This window comes from Hyla sarda, chromosome 13 (genome assembly GCF_029499605.1).
Source record: "Hyla sarda isolate aHylSar1 chromosome 13, aHylSar1.hap1, whole genome shotgun sequence".
In the NCBI taxonomy this organism is placed as follows: Eukaryota; Metazoa; Chordata; class Amphibia; order Anura; family Hylidae; genus Hyla; species Hyla sarda.
In genome coordinates, this window is record NC_079201.1 from 31,672,195 (window position 1) to 31,697,319 (window position 25,125).

At 41.6% G+C, this 25,125-nt stretch overlaps 1 protein-coding gene across 3 annotated transcripts in view; it reads right to left on the reverse strand.

The window, feature by feature from the left end:
* The window catches only part of ENGASE (endo-beta-N-acetylglucosaminidase), a 104,172-nt gene that overhangs the window by 49,791 nt on the left and 29,256 nt on the right, over nucleotides 1-25,125 (reverse strand). For 2 of the 3 annotated variants that reach the window (XR_008849687.1, XM_056550713.1), the window contains exons 10-13: nucleotides 22,126-22,313; nucleotides 18,214-18,362; nucleotides 12,862-12,958; nucleotides 11,248-11,362 (exon numbers count right to left, since the gene is read on the reverse strand). Coding sequence is in view for 2 of the 3 variants with exons in the window: in XM_056550713.1 (XP_056406688.1) it covers nucleotides 11,248-11,362; nucleotides 12,862-12,958; nucleotides 18,214-18,362; nucleotides 22,126-22,313 (549 nt within the window). In the remaining variant the exon portion in view is untranslated. Of the gene's footprint in view, nucleotides 1-8,529; nucleotides 9,206-11,247; nucleotides 11,363-12,861; nucleotides 12,959-18,213; nucleotides 18,363-22,125; nucleotides 22,314-25,125 lie in introns of those variants that run through there. The other variant, XM_056550712.1, reaches the window with a different exon arrangement.

Below are 25,125 nucleotides of genomic sequence, written 5' to 3' on the forward strand. Positions count from 1 at the left end.
CCTCCAGTACTTATCAGCTGCTGTATTATCCACAGGAAGTTCTTTTCTTTTTGAATTTCCTTTCTGCCCGACCACAGTGCTCTGTGCTGACATCTCTGTCCATTTTAGGAATTGTCTGGAGTAGGAGCAAATCCCCATAGAAAACCTATCCTGCTCTGGACAGTTCCTAAAATTGACAGAGGGGTCAGCAGAGAGCACTGTGGTCAGGCAGAAAGGAAAAAAAGAAAAAAAGTAACTTCCTGTGGATCTCAACAGCAGCTGGTAAGTACTGGAAGGATTAAGATTTTTTTTAATAGAAGTAATTTATAAATCTGTTTAACTTTCTGGCACCAGTTGATAAAAAAAAAAAAAAAAAAAAAAGTTTTCCAGTGGAGTACCCCTTTAAGAACCTTGAAACATGACCAACCAGAATCTCATCAAAGGTAAAGGACCATCTGTCAATAGAGGTTTCAGGGTTCTTGTCCCGCATCAGTACATGGAAAGGTACTGGTTAGATGAGAGGCCTTTGGTTTGCTAGTTCCCCTTCTGGAGACCACCAGCTGGGATGGAAAGTCTTACAGGTCAGGCAATGCTTACAAAAATAGAGGTATGCAAATTAGCTATGCTCCAGAAAGAAGAAAGCAGTTAAAGTGACACCGTGCTTAGTACTGTTTAGATACAAACCGCAAGGCACACGGGCAATGCCATCCACTGCTATCTGAAGCTGAATGCCCACTGTTAATGAGCAACTTGAAGGATTATGCTGATGCCAGTTGTTTAACCACCTACATGCTGCAATTAAAAGCAATCATGGTATTTAGGAGGTTATCTGACAGGTACCCGAGCTATAAGACTTTCAATTGGTACTCCTTGCACCCATGGTGGTCGGGATGAGAGATAGACCAATAGAAAATATATATCTCAGCCTGACCACTGCTTCTAGACTAGAGTGGTGGTCTGTAACCTAGACAATGAGCTGTCAACAAGGGTAGAAAATGAGCAAGAATTTCAAAAGATACAAATTTGCCGGATTAATGTATTTGCAAAAATATTTATCTTGACGTGCCCTACAAGTTTAACTGCATTAGTTGAGATGGGAATACCCCTTTAAAGAATCTTTGAAGGGGTACTCCGGTGGAAAACTTTTTTTTTTTTTTTTAATGAGCTGGTGCCAGAAAGTTAAACAGATTTGTAAATGACTTCTATTAAAAAAAAATCTTAATCTTTTTAGTACTTTTTAGCAGCTGTATACTACAGAGCAAATTCTTTTCTTTTTGAATTTCTTTTTTGTCTTGTCCACAGTGCTCTCTGCCGACACCTCTGTCAGTGTCAGGAACTGTCCAGAGCAGCATAGGTTTGCTATGGGGATTTTCTCCTGCTCTGGACAGTTCCTGATACGGGCATCAGGTGTCAGCAGAGAGCACTGTGGACAAGACAAAAAAGAAAGAAAAATAAAAAAGATTTTCCGCTGTAGCAAACAGCTGCTAAAAAGTACTGAAAGGATTAAGATTTTTTAACAGAAGTAATTTACATATCTGTTTAACTTTCTGGCACCAGTTCATTTAAAAAAAAAAAAAAAAAAAGGTTTCCACCAGAGTACCCTTAAAGGGGTACTCTGCCCCTAGACATCTTATCCCCTATCCAAAGGATAGGGGATAAGATGTCAGATCCCTGTGGTCCCGCTGCTGGGGACCCCGGGGATCGCTGCTGCAGCACCCCGCTATCATTACTGCACAGAGCGAGATCGCTCTGCACGTAATGACGGGCAATAACGGGGCCGGAGCATCGTTACGTCACGGCTCCGCCCCTCGTGACGTCACGGCCGGGCCCGTCAATACAAGTCTATGGGAGGGGGCGTGGCGGCCGTCACGCCCCCTGCCATAGACTTGCATAAAGGGGACGGGCTGTGATGTCAGGAAGGGCGGGGCCGTGACGTAACGATGCTCCGGCCCCTGTATCGCCCGTCATTACGCACAGAGCGAACTTGCTCTGCGCAGTAATGATAGCGCGGTGCCGCAGCGGCGATCTGACATCTTATCCCCTATACTTTGAATAGGGGATAAGATGCCAGAGGCGGAGTACCCCTTTAAGCAACATATCTCTGTGAGATGTCAAAAGTTTTTTTTGGAAATGACAGGTACACTTTAAGGCTTGTTAAGAACCAGGCTAGAGAAATGTAGGTCAGTCAACTAAAAAAAACAAAAACATTTTATAATAAAGTATTTATTATAGTTGGTTACATCCGAAATAACACTTTGCACAATTTCATAAAAACCATAATATATACAGTATGTTGTAGTTTATTGTTTGACTGAAATATTGTATCCGTACAAATGAACCGGTCACTTGTACATTAGACAGGCATTGGGACATTTCTTCCAGGAAAATAAGCATTTGTTATACTTATCCCTTTTATACAATAAACTACGAGTATAAAATGTGAGTAAATCATTTAGACCGTCTGAAAAGGCAAATACAGTTAGAAGGTCATGTCCTACTTTTCAAAAATACTGAAAAAAATTAGGGTGAGGGGGGAGGGGATTACAAGATTCATATATATCATTGTGTAACAACAACAAAAAAGACAGCAATATCTAAATGATACATAGATGAAATAGATAAAAAGCATCATATGGTAAATCACATATAAAGAAAAGGTCTTGGAGTAGAGGATTTATTATCACTAGAAAAATACAACAAAAATTACCAAGTTGGATCACATCATTCACAATTTCAGAGTTGAACCAAAAACACTTAACTTGGGACCAATTTTTTTATTTTTTTTTTAGCCAGGAGGGTGCTCCCATCTTCCCTCCTGTCACAATCGCATGTAGGAGAGTTGAAGGGGTACTCCGCCCCTAGACATCTTAGAGCGTCGGAGGCTCGTGACGTCACGGCCATGCCCCCTCAATGCAAGTCTATGGGAGGGGGCGTGACGGCCGTCACGCCCCCTCCCATAGACTTGCATTGAGGGGGCATGGCCGTGACGTCACGAGCGGGCGTGACCGTGACATCGCCCTGCATCGCCAGTCATCTGTCACAAATGGTGCTGCAGCAGAGATCCTCATCTGTGGGACCCCCGCGATCAGACATCTTATGCCCTATCCTTTGGATAGGGGATAAGATGTCTAGGGGCGGAGTACCCCTTTAACACACATGCGTTCAGCCCTTTGTACTAAAAAGTGAATGGAATTATGGAAATGAGGCAGTAACTCTAAGCTTTCAGAAGACAGAACCACCTCTTGGCATGGCCACCTCTTCTAGGCTTAGTATGATCACTGAGTAGCCATCAGGTGGGGTAGGTTGGTGGCCTTGCCTGAATCTCCCAGAAGACCTTGCTGGTTCGAAACTGTAGAGTAATCTTATGTAGCTATGACAGAAGGAAGAACTGAATTATAGAAGTTAGACACCATTGTTAGCGATGTAGATATTTCCCATGTCTTGTGCCACATTTACAAAAAGCTGCAAGTCTCCTATTAAAACCCACAGATGTCAATTCCAACTAAAGTACCTAAAGTAGTTAAAGGAGTTATCCAGTAAAAAACTTTTTTGTATATATCTCAACTGGCTCCAGAAAGTTAAACAGATTTGTAAATTACTTCTATTAAAAAATCTTAATCCTTCCAGTAATTATCAGCTGCTGAAGTTGAGTTGTTCTTTTCTGTCTAAGTGCTCTCTGATGACACCTGTCTCGGGAACTGTCCAGAGTAGGAGCAAATCCCCATAGCAAACCTCTTCTACTCTGTGCAGTTCCCAAGACCAAGCAGAGATGTCAGCAGAGAGCACTGTTGCCAGACAGAAAAGAACAACTCAACTTCAGCAGCTGATAATTATTGGAAGGATTAAGATTTTTTTTATAGAAGTAATTTACAAATCTGTTTAACTTTCTGGAGCCAGTTGATATAAATAAAGTTTTTTCCTGAAATACCCCTTTAAGTAACTGTAGGACAGTCTATTCAACAGCATATAGCAGAACTGACCACGTCTAATACAGCGGGGGAGCACTTTGCCATGTAAAGGAATTAGTTGTGGAGATTAACAAGTTTACTGAGCTCTATAATATATATCTCCCCTAGAGGACATGTACGTCACTGTGCCCTGGGACTCATCCATGTACATGTGTTGCGCGGTTATGTGATCATGGTGATCAGAACCAGCTGGCTACTGTTATCAATAGCCGGGATCTCATGGATTATGGCGGAATACCGATCACGGCATCTGAAGAATTGCACACACACACTGGACCACCCATGCTGCAATCGCGGGGGTCCGATTGTTAAGGTGGCCGGCAGAGCTCCACTCACCTGCCCCACCCCAAATAAAAAATAAAAAAATTTCCCTCTTTTCCCATTTTACAAAACAAAATGTAAAAAAAAAAAAAAAAAAAAAATCAACATATTTGGTATCACCGCGTGCATAAATGTCCGAACTATTACAATTAATTGCTAAAGGGGTACTCTGCTGCTCAGTGTTTGGAACAAACTGTTCCGAACGCTGGAGCCGGTGCTCGTGACATCATAGCCCCGCCCCCTCATGAAGTCACTTCCCGCCCTATCAATGCAAGTCTATGGGAGGAGGCATGACAACTGTCACGCCTCCTCCCATAGACTTGCATTGATAGGGCGGGGCGCGACGTCATGAGGGGGCGGGGCTATGGCATCACAAGCTCCTGGTGCCAAATGCTGAGCAGCGGAGTACCGTTTTAATGGTCCCGTACGGTAGAAAAAAAATTTAATAAAAAGTGATCACAAAGTCACATATACGCATAAGTGGTACCAATAAAAACTATAGATCACAGCGCAATATACGGAAAAATAAGAAAGTTATAGGGGATTAGAATAGGGCAATTTTAAACAGACTAATTTTGTTAAAAAAAAATTTTGATAGTACAATAATAGAAAAGCAAGTAAACATGGCTATCATTATAATCGTATTGACCCATAGAACATAGAGAACATGTCACTTTTATCTTAAAATGTACAGCATAAAAACTAACCCACCCCAAAAGTTGAAAAATAGCGGTTTTCTTTTACATTTTTCTACACATTTCATGGTAAAATGAAAGATGTCATTACAAAGTACAATTATTCGCGCAACAATTAAGCCCTCATTTAGGTCCGATGATAAAATAAAAAGTTATGCCTCTAAGAAGGCGAGGAGGAAAAAACAAAAATGCTAAAATTTTATTCTCTGTGTTGTTAAGGTCAAAATGGGCTTTGTCCTAAGGGGATATTAATGTCACAGCTAGAATAGAGACTCATCAGGTAACGTTTTTCCAGTATTTCATTGACCAATTTTGGTGAGCTTGTGTAAATTGTAGCCTCAGAATCCTGTTCTTAGCTGACAGAAATGAGACCTGGGGTGAACTTCTGCTGCTGTAGCCCATCTGCTTCAAGGTTCAACACGTTGTATGTTTAGAGATGTATTCTCCATACTTTGGTTGTAACAAGTGGTAGTGTGTGTGTTACAGTTGCCTTTCAATCATCTCAAAGCAGTCTACCCATTCTTCTCTGAGAAAATAGAGAATGGTTATGCATGAAAATGCCAGATCAGCAGTTTCTGAAATACTCAGATCAGCCCGTCTGGCACCATGCCATGTTGAATGTTACTTAAATGACATTTCTTCCCCGTTTTAAAGCTTAGTTTGAACTTCAGCAAGGTGTTTTGACCACATCTGCATACCTAAATTCTGAGTTGCTGCCATATTATAGGCTGGTTAGCTATTTGTGTTAAGAAGCAATAAAGAAGTGGCCAGTGGGTGAAAAGAGTGTGTTACAGAGAAGCCAACGTATTGAAATAGAAATGACAGACACTATGACAGCATTCAAATAAGGGCAGGATGCTGATCTCATGACAAACAGTAAGGATCTTAAAGTGCACCTGTCGCCAACAAAAACTTTTGATATAATGTAGATAATACCATTATATGTATATTTGTAATACATTGATTAAAAAAATGTGTATATGTTTGGGTGAAAAAATGCTGTCTCTGCAACTATTGTCTGTGTGTCTATGAGGAGTCCAAAAACAGGAAGTGAGGGCGGGACAAGCAGGGTTCTGTGCAGACTCCTTGCTTGTCAATCATCCTGCTGTGTGAGCCGGGGGCGTGTCATGGAGCCTTATTGCACAGAGCCCTGCTTGTCCTCAGTGTACAGAGCCCTGCTTGTCCTCAGTGTACAGAGCCCTGCTTGTCCTCACTGCACAGAGCCCTGCTTGTCCTCACTGCACAGAGCCCCGCTTGTCCTCACTGCACAGAGCCCCGCTTGTCCTCACTGCACAGAGCCCCGCTTGTCCTCACTGCACAGAGCCCCGCTTGTCCTCACTGCACAGAGCCCCGCTTGTCCTCAGTGCACAGAGCCCCGCTTGTCCTCAGTGCACAGAGCCCCGCTTGTCCTCAGTGCACAGAGCCCCGCTTGTCCTCAGTGCACAGAGCCCCGCTTGTCCTCACTGCACAGAGCCCCGCTTGTCCTCACTGCACAGAGCCCTGCTTGTCCTCAGTGCACAGAGCCCCGCTTGTCCTCAGTGCACAGAGCCCTGCTTGTCCTCAGTGCACAGAGCCCCGCTTGTTCTCAGTGCACAGAGCCCCGCTTGTCCTCAGTGCACAGAGCCCCGCTTGTCCTCAGTGCACAGAGCCCGCCTGTCCTCAGTGTACAGAGCCCGCCTGTCCTCAGTGTACAGAGCCCTACTTGTCCTCAGTGTACAGAGCCCTACTTGTCCTCAGTGTACAGAGCCCTGCTTGTCCTCAGTGCACAGAGCCCTGCTTGTCCTCAGTGCACAGAGCCCTGCTTGTCCTCAGTGCACAGAGCCCTGCTTGTCCTCAGTGCACAGAGCCCTGCTTGTCCTCAGTGCACAGAGCCCTGCTTGTCCTCAGTGCACAGAGCCCTGCTTGTCCTCAGTGCACAGAGCCCTGCTTGTCCTCAGTGTACAGAGCCCTGCTTGTCTTGAGTGCACAGAGCCCTGCTTGTCCTGAGTGCACAGAGCCCTGCTTGTCCTGAGTGCACAGAGCCCTGCTTGTCCTGAGTGCACAGAGCCCTGCGTATCTGCCTACACTTCCTGTATTTGGACTCCTCATAGAGACATACAAACAATACCTGTAGGGACAAAAATATGCAAATTTTTTAACCAATGTATATTACAAATATACATATAATGGTATTATTTACATTGTATAAAAAGTTTTTGTTGACAACAATTACACTTTAACAGATCTAAAAATGAATGATGTATAACTGAACTGAGAAAAGCTGGGTATAAGTCTTTGTTCAATCTAATACAAAAGATAGAGTTAATGAATATAACTCCAGATTTATAGCGGACCTGTCAGAGGCTAAACAGGGGTAAATATGCACGTGGCTAGACAGGGCTTTATGGCAAGATTCCAGGTATAGAAAAAAAAAAAAAAAACATTTTTTTTTTTATAACTGGTGCCAGAAAGTATTTGTAAATTACTTCTATTAAAAAGTCTTAATCTTTCCAGTACTTATTAGCGTCTGTATACAATAGAGAAAATGCTTTCCTTTTTGGATTTCTTTTCTGTCACGACCACCATGCTCTCTGTTGACACCTCTGTCCATTTTAGGGACTGTCCAGAGCAGCATAGGTTTGCTATGGGGATTTTCTTCCACTCTGGACAGTTCCTGACATGGACAGAGGTGTCAGCAGAGAGCACTGTGGTCATGACAGAAAAGAAATTCAAAAAGAATAGAACTTCCTGTGGAGCATACAACTGTTAATAAGTACTGGAAGGATTAAGATTTTTTAATAAAAGTAATTTTACAAATCTGTTTAACTTTCTGGCATCAGTTGATTTAAAAAGGGGTACTCCGGTGAAAACCTTTTTCTTTTAAATCAACTGGTGGCAGAAAGTTAAATATATTTGTAAATTACTTCTATTAAAAAATCTTAATCCTTCCTGTACTTATTAGCTGCTGAATACTACAGAGGAAATTCTTTTCTTTTTGGAATGCTCTCTGATGACATCACGAGCACAGTTCTCTCTGCTGACGTTATGATAAGAATAATAACGCTTTATTTATTGTTGTCCTTAGTGGGATTTGAACCCAAGTCCCCAGCACTGCAAGGCAGTAGTGCTAACCACTGAGCCACCATGCTGCCCTTAGCATACATCTGCTATGCATGGTTGCTAAAATGGACAGAGATGTCAGCAGAGAGCACTGTGCTCGTGATGTCATCAGTGTTCCAAAAAGAAAGGAATTTCCTCTGTAGCATTCAACAGCTAATAAGTACTGGAAGGATTAAGATTTTTTAATAGAAGTAATTTACAAATATGTTTAACTTTCTGGCACCAGTTGATTTCAAAGAAAAAAGGTTTTCACCGGAGTACCCCTTTAAGTACCCAGGGGACGTTTTCAGCATGGGAAGAGCTCAGCCATCTTCTCTTCTTCTCCGCTTCTGTACCTGCTGACAATCAACAGTGTAGAGCATTGTTTCCCAACCAGGGTGCCTCCAGCTGTTGCAAAACTACAACCCCCAGCATGCCCGGACAGCCGTTGGCTGTCCGGACATGCTGGGAGTTGTAGTTTTGCAACAGCTGGAGGCTCCCTGGTTGAGAAACACTGGTGTAGAGCTATGCAAGGGGACACAGAGGTGGTAAATAAGAGATTAGCTGGCTAACGCAGGGCTCCTGCCATGCTGTGGAACACCCCCTTGGCACTTCAGCCTCATTTACATATTAAGAAAAAGGCTTTTATCTCTGCACTGGAAAAAAATGTTTGCTAAAGACTAAATGTACTGGTGCTACTGAGATTATAGGAAGAAAAAAAATCATCCCTGTTTATATGTCCATGTACTGAACACCATACATTGTTTGTTACACTTCAGTGTGTGTCTGCTCCACAAACTCTAGGACCAGATGTCCCCATTCAGGTGGTAAGAGTTCCCCAGTATCCTTACCAACAGGCTGAACTGCGAACTCTAGCCTGCCGGGAGCTGGTGGGCATGGATTGGGTACAGCTAGATCAACCACGCGATAAATGCAAGCATGTGCCAACCCAAGGAGATGAGGCTGAGACTCTGGAGCTTGATGGCACGTAACACCGCGGCAGTATAGGCGAAAGTGACGAATATTGTCCATAGGATGGCTCCAGTGAAGGGTTAAGCTGACAAACAACTGATCGCTTTGTTGGTCTCTTCTCCAATGTATGTGAGATAAAGTGAGGTCAGAAGGCTGGGCAGGGTGTTGGAGAGGTAGGGAAGCATCTAGAATCTACAACAGAATTCAGGAATCACAGTGTAAGAGGATTTGCCACCATGAACATGAAACTTTTAAATACATCAAGGGAATCAACACGGTAAAGGAGGAGAGGAGATTTAAAAGAAGAAAAACTACCACAAGAGGACATAGTTTTATATTAGAGGGGCAAAGGTTCCTGCAGTAATATCAGGAAGTATTACTTTACTGAGAGAGTAGTGGATGCATGGAATAGCCTTCCTGCAGAAGTGGTCGCTGCAAATACAGTGAAGGAGTTTAAACATGAATGAGATAGGTAAAAGGCTATCCTTTATATAAGATACGGATAGGTATAAGGCTATCCTTCATATAAGATAGGGATAGGCATAAGGCTATCCTTCATATAAGATAGGGATAGGTATAAGGCTGTCCTTCATATGGGATAGGGATAGGCATAAGGCTATCCTTCATATAAGATAGAGATAGGCATAAGGCTATCCTTCATATAAGATAGAGATAGGTATAAGGCTATCCTTCATATAAGATAGAGATAGGCATAAGGCTATCCTTCATATAAGATAGGGATAGGCATAAGGCTATCCTTCATATAAGATAGAGATAGGCATAAGGCTATCCTTCATATAAGATAGGGATAGGTAAAAGGCTATCCTTCATATAAGATAGAGATAGGTATAAGGCTATCCTTCATATAAGATAGGGATAGGCATAAGGCTATCCTTCATATAAGATAGGGATAGGTATAAGGCTATCCTTCATATAAGACAGGGATAGGTATAAGGCTAGCCTTCATATAAGATAGAGATAGGTATAAGGCTATCCTTCATATAAGATAGGGATAGGCATAAGGCTATCCTTCATATAAGATAGGGATAGGTATAAGGCTATCCTTCATATAAGATAGGGATAGGTATAAGGCTATCCTTCATATAAGATAGGGATAGGTATAAGGCTATCCTTCATATAAGATAGGGATAGGTATAAGGCTATCCTTCATATAAGACAGGGATAGGTATAAGGCTAGCCTTCATATAAGATAGAGATAGGTATAAGGCTATCCTTCATATAAGATAGGGATAGGCATAAGGCTATCCTTCATATAAGATAGGGATAGGTATAAGGCTATCCTTCATATAAGATAGGGATAGGTATAAGGCTATCCTTCATATAAGATAGGGATAGGTATAAGGCTATCCTTCATATAAGATAGGGATAGGTATAAGGCTATCCTTCATATAAGATAGAGATAGACATAAGGCTATCCTTCATATAAGATAGGGATAGGTATAAGGCTATCCTTTATATAAGATAGAGATAGGTATAAGGCTATCCTTCATATAAGATAGGGCCAGGAACTATTGATAGGATTCAGATTATTGGCCAGACTGGATGGGCTAAATGGTTCTTATCTGCCGACACATTCTATGTTTCTATGAACACTTATACCCATCCCATGAACTCTGGATCCCCTCAATATCAACATTGCCCATATCTAACCACTGCTTCATTCAATTTTATTGAAAGTGCCAAAGATAGCCCATATTTTGCACACTCAAAAGACTTTTCAACATACGCAAGACCTGTGGCCTGGAAGCGCTTTACTTGAGGAGAAGTTACAAGGAGACAGATAAAACTAATTCATAGCTCCCTGAATTTAAAGGGGTACTCTGCCCCTAGACAGGAGCGGAGATAGTTGATAAGATGTCTGATCGCGGGGGTCCCCTGCCACTCCTGCGCATCACCCCGGCATTCTGCACTTTGTTCTGAAGACTGGGTTCGGCGCCCGTGGTTGTGACGTCATGCCCCTCCATGCATGTCGCCTCCTGCCATAGACCTAAATGGAGGGGGAGTGATGTGACATCAGGAGGGGGCGTGGCATGATGTCACGACCACGGCCCCGAACCCAGCATGCCTCCTTCCTTTCTCAGGACCCCAATCACAGTTCGGATGAAACGGTTAGTTGGGCAAAGGGATTTTCCAAAATGTACCTTGATTTTTGAAAATCCCTCTACAAAAAAACAAGGCATAATGCCTTGAGAAAATGATTTAGGTTTACATACCCTTATTTCTCCAATTCGGCAGACAAAGCTCTCGTCATCTTCATTTTGCCTTGTTTTCGAAAAATGTACCGATAAACTGGTCAGCAAACATCCACTAAGCTGCACCTCATAATACCTAAAATAAAATGGAGACATCAGTGACAATGTCGTAATACTTCACAGATAATACAGCCATAAGGAGGACTGTATTACTGCTAATGGTTTGCAAAGTACATATTATTGCTAGAGGAAACGTATTAAACATATCTTTCAAATAGCAGGGAACCATTTACAAAATCAGCAGAACCTTTTTATTTTCAGGTCACATTAGTCTTGGCTGTTCACTTGGAAAACAAGCTTCATATGGCGGTACAATACTTCCACTCACTGACAAAGATAGAAATGTCAAATTGCTGGAAAACTTGGCGTGCAGTTATCTCAGGAACACATGTAAATGATTACAGATGTGTTGTCTCATTATACACTGGAGGGCATAACACCGCTTCCCCCACCACCCTATGAATAGGCTCCCAGAGGCTACTTTCAGGTAGTGTGCCTCTTGGTGAAAAATTGTTGACACCAAGACATGCCTCTAAGACACACTAAGACATCTTATCGAGCAGACAGACTTTGAGAAGGAGCACATTATTGGACTAAGAGAAGCAGAATAGTTATGTTAACAATTGGTTACCAAATGGAACACACAAATATGGAGAACAGGCTCTGGATAACATGCTGTACTATTCCTACAAGTGAACCTGAATTGGCAATTTTTACTAAATATTAAACAAGATCGCAGAATTACAGGAATTTCCCATGTTACCATTCCAAAAAAGCATATTCCAAATTTTTTTTATTTTTTTTTTATGTTCCTACCTATTGGTCATCTCTCCCTAACCCCCTCCCTGCCTTTAAATGTTTTTTTCCTACCTTCTAAAGCCTTTTTTCCTGCCTCTCACGCTGCTCACTCTGGCTGAGCAGGAAGCAGACTTCCCCAGCAGGCGTGACATCACTGAAGCCTGCTGGGGGCCGGCTTCCGCCCTTATCTATGCAGCGCTCCTGTTGGGGGCGTGCATAGATGAGCGGCCAATAGCACGGCAGGCTGCTCCGGGGTCTCCTCCTACCTGTTTCTCACTGCATGTACTATCCAGGGAGGAGGAGTATCGGAGCTTCGCTAGACCTGCCGTGCAAGATTTCACCGCCGAGACCGATAAAATAAAATAAAATAATGGCAGTGAAATAAAACCTCAGATCCCTACAGGACATGTACAGTCCTGGAACATCAGCAAAGCACCGAGAATCAGTGCGCGCGCTGCCTGCCACCAGACTGTACATGCCGGGCATACATACCCCGGCATTCACAGCGCTCGCTCCTGCCTGTCTGATTGACAGGCAGGGAGCAAGCGTTGGCTGACAGAATTCGGACCGACGCCCGGACAGTCTGAATTCAGCGGTGACATCAGCCTCGCTGCAGCCGGCCACTAGGAGGGAGACCCCTAGTGGCCGGCTTTTCAAGGGTAAAGACAGGGTTTAGACACGGAAAAAAAATGTAAGTATATTAGGAATATGTTGTACTACATTACTAGTACAACATATAATGAAATAAAGATGATGACAGCGCCCATTTAAGTTTACCTTTTTAACCATGCAGATGTTTTATCCTGTTTAGGATTTGCAAGCAACAAGGGAGGTTCTGAAAGAGGTTCCAGAGTATGTGTCTGACTTGGTGCCTCTGTTGGGTAGAGGAGAAAAATGGTAACAAAAAACTAAACAAAACATAGCTATACATCAATCTAGGGGTTTAATCAGATCATGCAACACAAACAAGTAAAAAAAAAGTTTTCATGCTTTGAACCCCCTTTTTCAGAGGCGCAGCTGCCCTCAGCTATAACCCCCTATGGGTAAAAGAGAAAGAATATGCCCTGCCGCTTCTGTATTTCCTGTTCACTAGAATGAAGGGTGACCATGAGTGTGAGTACACTTTCTTTTGTAAGGACTTCTAGCCCCTAATTTCGGGAAACTAACAGCTGGTTCACCGCACTAAAACCAATACACAGGGTTATAGTGCGATTTAAAGGAGTACTCCGCTGCTCAGCGTTTAAAATAAACTGTTCCGAACGCTGGAGCCAGGAGCTTGTGATGTCATAGCCCCGCCCCCTCACGAATTCACACCCCGTCCCCTCAATACAAGTCTATAGGAGGGGGTGTGACGGCTGTCACGCTCCCTCCCACAGACTTGCATTGAGGGGACGGAGCATGACATCATCAGGGGGCAGGGCTATGACGTTACAAGCTCCCGACGCTGTTTGTTCCAAACGCTGAGCAGTGGAGTACCCTTTTAACCAGATAAAAACAATGTACAACTTCCCCAGATTCGTGGTCCAGTTTCGGAGACACGTGCTATACAAGTCCCTGTTGCTAAGATGTTAAAGGGGTTATCCAGGAAAAAAAAATTTTTATATATATATATCAAGTGGCTCCAGAAAGTTAAACAGATTTGTAAATTACTTCTATTAAAAAATCTTAATCCTTTCAGTACTTATGAGCTTCTGAAGTTAAGGTTGTTCTTTTCTGTCTAAGTCCTCTCTGTTGACACCTGTCTCAGTTTAGAAGCAAATCCCCATAACAAACCTCTTCTTAACTGGGCGGCTCCCGAGACAGGTGTCATCAGAGAGCACTTAGACAGAAAATAACAACCTTAACTTCAGAAGCTCATCAGTACTGAAAGGATTAAGATTTTTTAATAGAAGTAATTTACAAATCTAAAGTAGAAGCAGAGAGGTATAAGTCCGGCACCGCTATGCAGGTGGATGTAATGCACTGTTATATGGCATGGTGTCCGCTTATGCAGGAATGTATGGAGACCAATGGAGGTGTGCTAAGTCGGGGTGCTGGTCAGAGAGGCACATGTCGCTTGTAGAATCAGAATAATGCAGAAAAAAACGCACTCACCCGTACTTCGTGCACCGATCTCTTTATTCTGTGGAACAAGTAACAAAGAACACAGGGAACAGGCAGTCGGCAGGAACGCCAGGGAATACGAGGTGTTCCCTGGCGTTCCTGCCGACTGCCTGTTCCCTGTGTTCTTTGTTACTTGTTCCACAGAATAAAGAGATCGGTGCACGAAGTACGGGTGAGTGCGTTTTTTTCTGCATTATTCTAATTTACAAATCTGTTTAACTTGCTGGAGCCAGTTGATATATATAAAAAAGTTTTTTCCTGGAATACCCCTTTAACACCCTTTGTGCAATGGAGTTGGGAGTCGGTGTTTTTAGCTTCCCTGCCTCTGTCCTCTCCGCAGGCATATCAGAGCAGAGAGAACAGAGGCAGGGAAGCTCAGAACAATAATATATTAGCAACAAAGGCTAATATAGCATGTATCTCCGGAACTGGACCAGGTGAGTATACATCATTGTTATCCGTGCACCCGCACTATGGCCCGGATTCATCAAACTTTGTGACAGAAAAAAGTAGAGGATTTTCCCACAGCAACCAATCACAGCTCAGCTTTCACTTTACCAGAGCTTGTGAGCTGAGCTGTGATTGGTTGATGTGGGAAAATCACTAAATTTTTTCTCTCACACAGTTTGATGAATCTGGGCCTATAACTCTGTGTATTGGGTTTAGTGCAGGTGAACCAGCTGGCAGTTTCCCTTTAAACCTAACTGGTGTGGGTAAAATGGGCATGTGTATATAGAGTCACAATGTTTTTGTTTAGAACTCCAAGATGGACACAGTAAAGTGGACTGCTATATAGGAGGACACTGGAATGGATGGGACAGAAGTTCCCAATAACCCTGCCTTGCTGTGGCCCTCTTCTGTGCAATCATGTTCAACCCCTTAAGGACGCAGGGTTTTTCCGTTTTTGCACTTTCGTTTTTCCTCCTTACCTTTTAAAAATCATAACTCTTTCAACTTTGCACCTAAAAATCCATATGAGGGCTTATTTTTTGCACCACCAATTCTACTTTGCAGTGACATCAGTCATTTTACCCAAAAATCTACGGCAAATTGGGAAAAAAAATAATTGTGCGACGAAATTGAAAAAAAAAAGCGCCATTTTGTAACTTTTGGGGGCTTCCGTTTCTACGCAGTACATTTTTTGGTAATAATGACACCTTATTATTCTGTAGGTCCATATGATTAGAATGATACCCTACTTATATAGGTTTGATTTTGTCGTACTTCTGGAAAAAATCATAACTACATTTATAAATTTATAAGTTTAAAATTGTCCTCTTCTGACCCCTATAACTTAATTTTTTCGTGTATGGGGCGGTATTTTTTGCATCATAATCTGAAGTTTTTATCGGTACCATTTTTGGATTGATCGGACTTTTTGATCGCTTTTTATTCATTTTTTCATATCAAAAGTGACCAAAAATACGCTATTTTGGACTTTTGAATTTTTTTGCATGTACGCCTTTGACCGTGCGGTTTAATTAATGATATTTTTTTTTTATAGTTCGGACATTTATGCATGCAGCGATACCACATATGTTTATATTTATTTTTATTTACATTTTTTTTTTATCGGAAAAGGGGGGTGATTTGGACTTTTATTAGGGAAAGGGTTTAATCACATTTATTAACTTTTTTTTTTACACTTTTTTTTTTTGCAATGTTATAGCTCCCATAGGGGGCTATAACACTGCACACACTGATTGCCAGCATTGTTCAATGCAAAGCCATAGCTTTGCATTGATCAGTGTTATCGGCGGTCGATTGCTCAAGCCTGAATCTCAGGCTTGGTGCCATCAATCGCCGATTGGACGCGCCGGAGGAAGGTGAGTGACCCTCCACTCGCGTCCTACCTGATCGGGACACCGCATTTTTCACTGCGGCGGTCCCGATCAGCCCCACTTAGCAGCCTGGAAGGTTTTACTTTTGTTTTAGACGCGGCGTTCAACTGTATTTCTCTTCTGTCACGACCACAGTGCTCTCTGCTGTCCATTTTAGGAACTGTCCGGACAAGGACAAAAATCCCCATAGCTCTGGACAGCTACTAAAATGGACAGCAGAGGTCAGCAGAGAGCACCGTGGTCGTGACATAAGAGAAATCCAAAAAGAAAAACATTTCCTCTGTAGTATACAGCCCCTAAAAAGTACTGAAAGGATTAAAATAATAGAAGTAATTTACTAATCTGTTTAACTTTCTGGCACCAGTTGATTAAAAAAAAAATAATAAGTTTTCCACAGGAGTACCCCTTTAACCCCAGATCTGCTATGTACAAAAGCCTATCTTACTGTCAATTTTATGTTACAAGTTGTCCGACAAAAAGCAAACCCATACAAGGTTCAATCATAAAAACAAAAATGTTTTGGACCTTTGAATGTAGCAACACAAATTCATTTCAGAAAAAAGGTGGTGTTTTTAAAGTGTACAAGTAGAAAAAAACAAACAATAAAAAATACAGCTATAAGAAATAGTTAGGGTTTTGGGAGATGGGGAAAAAAATACTGTTATTCAAATATCAAGCTATTGCAAGTCTGGACATTTAAAGGTTAAAGGAGTTGTCCAGGAATAGAAAACCAGAGCTAATTTCTTGTAAACACAGCAGCATCCTTGTCGTCAGGTTGTGTGTGGTATTGCATCTTGTCTCCACTCACTTCAATGGAATGGAGCTGCAATACCACACACAAACTGAGGACAGGGGGGGGGGCGCTGTGTTTGGAAGAAATTACCTTTGGTTTTCTATTCCTGGACAACTCTTCAGGAAATGGATATCCATCTGGGAGAAGATCCTTTTTGTTAAAGGTCCCTTTACATTAGGCTTAACTGTAAGTGTTCAATTCTCCATAGGGTACCATATAGGAAGCAAAGCATTTCACAGTTTTCGAGTAACTATGAGCAGTTTTCTTTGGATGGATGCAAGTATGGATGTACCAGGTCCTCCAAAGCAACAGACACCCTTTAGTGCCTCTCCACCTAAAATGTGTATCCCCCACTATCTGATCCACATCACACATAACCTTTTTCTTCTGCTGTATTTGATTTGTTACACATGTTCTGTTGTGTAGTATTGCACAGTACTGTGGTTAGTAAATACACATCATTACTGAATAGGCCTCTGGACTATGCTGCAGTAAGTACATGACATGGGTATAAGCAGCTCTCATGACCAGTGGGGTTTTCAGCACCAAGACCCTCAGCAATGAAGAGCATTGACATTTCTCTATAATGTGTCACATGTTTTTTCTCAATGACAATTACACTTTAAAGGGGTACTGCGGGGGAAAACACATTTTTTTAAATCAACTGGGGCCAGAAAGTTAAACAGATTTGTAAATTACTTCCATTTAAAAATCTTAAAGGGGTTGTGCGCTGCCCTGCCTTTCGGAGCTCTGCTCGCAGCATTCGGAAGTTCATTACTCCGAACGCTGTGTGCGGGCTTCCGTGTTCACGCCCGGCCCCTCGTGACGTCACGCCCGCCCCCTCAACGAAAGTCTATGGGAAGGGGGCACGATCGCTGTCACGCCCCCTTCCCATAGACTTTCATTGAGGGGGCGGGCGTGACGTCACGAGGGGCCGGGCGTGAACACGGAAGCCCGCACACAGCGTTCGGAGTAATGAACTTCCGGACGCTGCGAGCGGAGCTCCGAAATGCAGGGCAGCGCACAACCCCTTTAATCCTTCCAGTACTTATCAGCTGCTGTATCCTCCACAGGAAGTTCTTTTCTTTTTGAACTTCCTTTCTGTCTGACCACAGTGCTCCTCTGTCCATGTCAGGAATTGTCCAGAGCAGGAGAAGTGTGCTCTGGGGATTTGCCTCTACTCTGGACAGCACTGTGGTCAGACAGAAAATAAATGTAAAAAGAAAAGAACTTCCCGTGGAGCATATAGCAGCTAATAAGTACTGGAAGGATTAAGATTTTTAAATAGAAGTAATTTACAAATCTGTTTAACTTTCTGGCACCAGTTGATTTAAAAAAAATTGTTTTCCACCGGAGTACCCTTTTAAGCTTCATAGAAAGCACATGTCTTACCAGGTATTTCGGCGACACTCTCCACAGCACAAAAAGGAGCATCCTGTGTGGAGAGCTCCAGTGACACTGACACATTGGGTGCATCCTCCAACTTGTACACAATAGACAGCATGAGTTTCTCTGGAGCTCGAACATGTAGAGAGAACAGCCTAGCCACCCATACATTCAATGTGTAAGGAAGGTTAAAAAAAAATAAAAAAAAAACATTATACAAGTGAAATCAGAAACAGTTTTAAGTGTCACTGTCATCTGAAAAAAAAAAAAATTGAAGTCTCGAAATTTTTGATCTGTCGGGATCAGATGGATTCTATAATAAGTCTATGGAGCCTGTCACCTACACGAGACAGCCATCCACTGCTCCCAGCTCGTTCTAATGATCACTAGGTCTGAACACCCAGACCCCCACTGATCAAAAATTCTAACATGACAAAAGTTTACTTAAAATGACAGGGACAATAACTATTCAATGAAAACTAGAATTTATTTCATACAATGTAACATAGTAAAAAAAAAAAAAAAAACACTACAATAAACACCAATAGATATAAACAATTCCTGAAAAACACCAATAAAAGTCAGAATTCCTTATGTGCATAAACTATTTTGAATGAAATATTTCAGAAAAATATAAATGAAAACCTTACTTTAAAAGGGGCACTCCAGTGGGAAAACTTTTTTATTTTATTTTTTTTTATGAACTGGTGCCAGAAAGTTAAACAGATTTGTAAATGACTTCTATTAAAAAATCTTAATCCATTCAGTACTTTTTAGCAGCTGTATGCTACAGAGGAAATTCTTTCCTTTTTGGATTTCTTTTTTGCCTTGTCCACAGTGCTCTCTGCTAACCATTTTAGGAACTGTCCAGAGCAGCATAGGTTTGCAATGGGGATTTTCTCCTGCTCTGGACAGTTCCTGATATGGGCATCAGGTGTCAGCAGAGAGCACTGTGTAAAGCATACAGCTGCTAAAAAGTACTGGAAGGATTAAGATTTTTTAATAGAAGTAATTTACAAATCTGTTTAACTTTCTGGCACCAGTTGATTTAATAAAAAAAAAATATTTTTACACCAGAGTACCCCTTTAACCTCTTAACCCCTTAAGGACTCAGGGTTTTTCAGTTTTTGCACTTTTGTTTTTTCCTCCTTTTAAAAATCCCCCCTTTTAAAAATCATAACCCTTTCAATTTTCCACCTAAAAATCCATATGATGGCTTATTTTTTACGTCACCAATTCTACTTCGCAGTGACATCAGTCATTTTACCCAAACATTCACAGCGAAACGGAAAAAAAAACCATTGTGCGACAAAATGGAAGAACAAAAAAACGCCACTTCGTAACTTTTTTGGGGGCTTCCGTTTCTACGCAGTGCATATTTCGGTAAAAATGACACCTTATTATTCTGTAGGTCCATACGGTTAAAAGGATACCCTACTTATATAATGTACAAAAAAGAAAGTTGCAACAGTTGTGTCCCCCCACATTTTGATCAAAAAGTGCGCCAAGAGCCTCCATTTTTTGACCAAGAGTTCTGTTGCAACTTTCTTTTCTGTACATTTTGTATTTGCCACAGCAGCGGGCACCTGTGTATTAGGTTGTTGTGCTGGCTATTTTTCCTTTTGTTTTTACCCTACTTATATAGGTTTGATTTTGTCGTACTTCTGGAAAAAATCATAACTACATGCAGGAAAATGTATACGTTTAAAATTGTCATCTTCTAACCCCTATAACTTTTTTATTTTTCCATGTACAGGGCGGTATGAGGGCTCATTTTTTGCGCCGTGATCTGAAGTTTTTATCGGTTCGATTTTTGTTTTGATCGGACTTTTTGATCACTTTTTATTCATTTTTTAATGGTATAAAAAGTCACCAAAATACTCTTTTTTGGACTTTGGATTTTTTTTTGCGTGTACGCCATTGACCGTGCAATTTAATTAACAATATATTTTTATAGTTCGGACATTTACGCACGTGGCGATACCACATATGTTTATTTACACTGTTTTATTTTTTTTTATGGGAAAAGGGGGGTGATTCAAACTTTTATTAGGGAAGGGGTTAAATGACCGCGCGCCGGGCAGAGATCGGAACGGCATTCCTGCTGAAATCCTTCAGCAGGCATGCCGTGCAAATGCCAAGGGGGTTTCCGGGACCCCCCCCCCATGTCGGCGATTGCAGAAAATCGCATGTCAATTCAGACATGCGATTTTCTCCTATTCCGGGCTGATCGGGTCTCTGGTGACCCGATCACCCAGAAAATTGTGATGATCTGACCTGTCAGTGACAGCCCAGATCATCCTGAAGGGTAGGAGTGAAGTCGCAATGCTGCGATTTCCTCCTATCCCCTGCCATTGGTCAGAATTGATTCTAACCAATGGCAGAGCAGGACAGTGGGTTTCCGTGGCAACCCCCCATTCTGCCCACCCCTGGATGTCGAGGGGATCGTGGGAAGAAGATGGAGGTCGGTACCTGCAGGAGAAGATGCCTGGAGACCCCAATCGTTGCTGAAGACTGCTGGATCCTGGGTCAGGTAGGGAAACTACTGTGGGGGAGGGGGGAATTGAAAGTGAAAGTAAAGTGATCTTTACTGTGGCAACCACTAGGAAGGCCAAACTGCAACCCCCAGCATGCCCAGACAGCCAAAGGCTGCCTGGGCATGCTGGGAGTTGTAGTTTTGCAACATCTGTAGGGTCACAGTTTGGAGACCACTGTTACAGTGGTGCCCAAACAGTAGCCCTCCAGATGTTGCCAAACTACAACTCTCAGCATGCCTAGACTGCCCAGGCATGCTGGGAGTTGTAGTTCTGTAACATCTGTCCCTTCAGATTTAGCAATTTTCATTAAATTTTTGAAAATTGCTGCTCTACTTTGAAGCCCTCTAATTTTTTCAAAAAGCAGAAATATGTCCATTTTATGATGCCAACATAAAGTGGACATATTGTATTTGTGATTAAAAATAAAAAAATATTGGGAATATCCATTTTCCTTACAAGTAGAGAGCTTCAAAGTTAGAAAAATGCAAAATTTTTAAAAATTTCATGACATTTTGGGATTTTTTCTCCAAAAAAGGATGCAAGTAACGATGAAAAATTACCACCAAAATAAAGTAGAATATATCACGAAAAAACAATCTCGGAATCAGAATGATAAGTAAAAGCATCCCAGAGTTATTAATGTTTAAAGTGACAGTGGTCAGATGTTCAAAAAACGCTCTGGTCCTAAGGTGTAAAATGGCCTGGTCCTTAAGGGGTCAATTCATAAGACAGAAAGCATGATGTATAATCCTGCACTACCCTTCCTTAAAGGGGTAATCCACTGGCCAGCGTGGATTTAAATGTTACGAACGCTGTTTTCACGTTGTCAGGGTCGGCCACGCCCCCTCGTGACATCACGGCCACACTCCCTCAATGCAAGTCTATGGGAGGGGGCGTGACGGCCGTCACGCCCCCTCCCATAGACTTGAATTGAGGGGGTGTGGTCGTGATTAGAGATGAGCGAACTTACAGTAAATTCGATTCGTCACGAACTTCTCGGCTCGGCAGTTGATAACTTATCCTGCATAAATTAGTTCAGCCTTCAGGTGCTCCGGTGGGCTGGAAAAGGTGGATACAGTCCTAGGAAAGAGTCTCCTAGGAATGTATCCACCTTTTCCAGCCCACGGGAGCACCTGAAAGCTGAACTAATTTATGCAGGAAAAGTCATCAACTGCCGAGCCGAGAAGTTCGTGACGAATCCAATTTACTGTAAGTTCGCTCATCTCTAGTCGTGATGTCACGAGGGTGCGTGGCCAAGCCTCACTACATGAAAACAGCATTCGGACGTTGGCCAGTGGATTATCCCTTTAAAGCGAACACTTTCCTCAATATAATTAGAAATAATTACATATCATTTCTGTAAATCTACCTAGACACTTACTTCAAAGAAACGCCATTAGTATGTGCTGACAAAGCACCTTCGATGAGAAGAGAATTGCCTCCGTGCCAGGCATCTTGTGGGCAGATCCGGCACTTGACATAACTGGCACCATCATCAGTAGCTACTTCAGAAAGGATGGGCTGTAATTCCTGAGCGCTAAGGTTGAACCAAGGACCAATGTCTTCTGCCTGATATGATGAAGAAACGTATTACTACACTGACATGAAATTATTTTGGTTTCTGTTATGGATACATTTAGCAAATATAGCAGAAACTTTTACAGGTGAACACACAAAATGTAGGTTCCTAATGTGGTGTCAACAGGATAATAATAAAACATTGATGTCAAAGTCCTAATTGGGCGCTGTAAGAATCAAAAACTTTTCATATGTTGTACATCTTGGCAAAACATTGACCTTAATATACATCATCAGAAAATCTCCTCTAGGGCTCTCCATGCCATAGCATCCAGAACATAATCCTGTCCATCTGCAGCATCATCTAGTAAGTGAGTAACGGGACTAGCACTCTTCAGTGCTCACTCCTGTCCTGTCTGCCAGACTGCAGCATGAAAACAGAGAGAAGGGGCGTACAGGGCAGCCTGCAGTGATTGGATGAAGAGACCCGGCACAACACAGCAGACTCAGGGAGGAAGTGAACGCATGGTGAGGGAGGGCAGCTTCAGTGCTGGCCTCGGACATGCCCCTTGCTGAGCAGTTGATGTCAGAATGAGTGAGCAGCAGAAAAGAAGGATACAGCAGCTAGACACCTTAAAACAAGATACGTAAAGCATCTGCATGACCTAAAGAGTAAGATATAGAAGCCTTTTTTTTCCCTGAGATATGACATACAATTTAACCCCTTAAGGACTCAGCCCATTTGAGCCTTAAGGACTCAGACAATTTTTTTTTTTTTTTTACGTTTTCGTTTTTTCCCCCTCGTTTTCTAAAAATCATAACTCTTTTATAGTTTAATCTACAGACAATTATGAGGGCTTGTTTTTTGCGCGACCAGCTGTGCTTTGTAATGACATCACTCACTTTACCATAAAATGTATGGCGCAACCAAAAAAATACTATTTGTGTGGAGAAATTGATAAGAAAACCGCAATTTAGCAAATTTTGGAAGGTTTTGTTTTCACGCTGTATACTATACGGTAAAATAGACATGTTTTCTTTATTCTGTGGGTCAATACGATTAAAATGATACCCATGATTACATACTTTTCCATTATTATACCACTTTAAAAAAATTAAAAAAAATCGCAAACTTTTTAACCAAATTAGTAGGTTTTAAATCCCTCTATTTTGCTGACCTATAACTTTTTCATTTTTATGTTTATTAAAAAAAATTATTATATTTTTTTAACACTTTTTGGGGGTAAAATGGGGAAAAACAGACAAGTAAAATTTTTATTAAGGGAAGGGGATTTTTCACATTTTTTTTACTTTTATTTTTACACTTTTTATGTCCCCATAGGGGACTATTTATAGCAATAATTCAATTGATAATACTGTTCAGTGCTATGCATAGGGCATAGCACTGATCAGTGTTATCAGTCATCTTCTGCTCTGGTCTGCTCGATCTCAGACCAGAGCAGAAGACCCGTGGAAGGCAGCAGAGGCAGGTGAGGGGACCTCCGTCTGCCGTTCTGGACAATCGTATTGCCGCTGCAGGCGATCCGATCATCCATTTTAGTGACCGCACTGCTGCAGATGCCGTGACCTGTATTGACCACTGCATCTGAGGGGTTAATGGCGGACATTCGCGCGATCGCGTACATCAGCCATTACCGGCGGGTCCCTGGCTGCTATCAGCTCTGATGCTCGCGGTTATGTATAAGACGTAAATGTACGTCCTGGTGCATTAAGTATCAGCTCACCAGGACGTACATTTACGTCCTGTGTCTTTAAGGGGTTAATATAGGAGCATGACACTCCTATGGTTGACAGAAAAAGCCAGCCATAATGTTTTTATCTAATCTGTTTGGTTAGGTCCTTTTCTACTTCTTTTCCTTCCACTCCTTACATGATTACTGAAACAATTTTAGTCTAACTGTCCTCTCCTCTTTTTTCCTTTTCCTCTCCCTATCCAATTTGACTATTACCCAGGGGTTATGGTTGTGTGTATGTGTATATATATATATATATATATATATATATATATATATATATATATATACATATATATATATATATATATATATATATATATATATGTGTGTATATGAAGATACCAATTATACCATTTAATATCACAGGCAATGTGTTCACTCTCCCTTTCCATAACCTCCCCCCCCCCCCTTCCTTTGTTCAGTTCCTCTCCTTCCCATTTTTATCTTTTTAATAATTTTTATTAATGTTATTGTTAAAAATAAACCAATCTTTAAATTTTCAATTATATCTTTAAATTATATATTTATATTGCTCAGGCATTCTAGACTCAATGGCAACCGTATTTATTATATTAAATAAATGCTTTGAGATTAATCATCTCATCTAAATATATAGTATATCCTATTTTTCTCACTCCCCCTTTTTTATATATTATAATATATCAAATTCCATACATTCTTTTTGTAATATTCTCCTTATACTTTGTATTTCTTATCCCCCCCCCTTGATATATAAGGTTCTTCTTTCCTTAGTCGTAAAGCTTTGCTATAATAGTAGAAATATAACCATTCCTAAAATAATAATTATTTTTATTATACACGATCGCTTCCCAACTTAAATATTATCCCTGTTGGGTCTCTACATCACCTATTACTATCATATTCATGAAGAGATTCCCTACGTTTTACACATTTTTTATTGTAGTAATATAATCTATTATGGACCTTTTTTCCCATCTTTATCCGTTACAATTAATCACCGCTTTACCTACTTACCACTACTAACTGTGGATTCTGTATCCCGCTATCATATTAACAGATACAGCTTCTTAATTTTCCCTCTGACTCCGCCCACTGCTAGCCATGCTACGGCATGTATAGCGCTC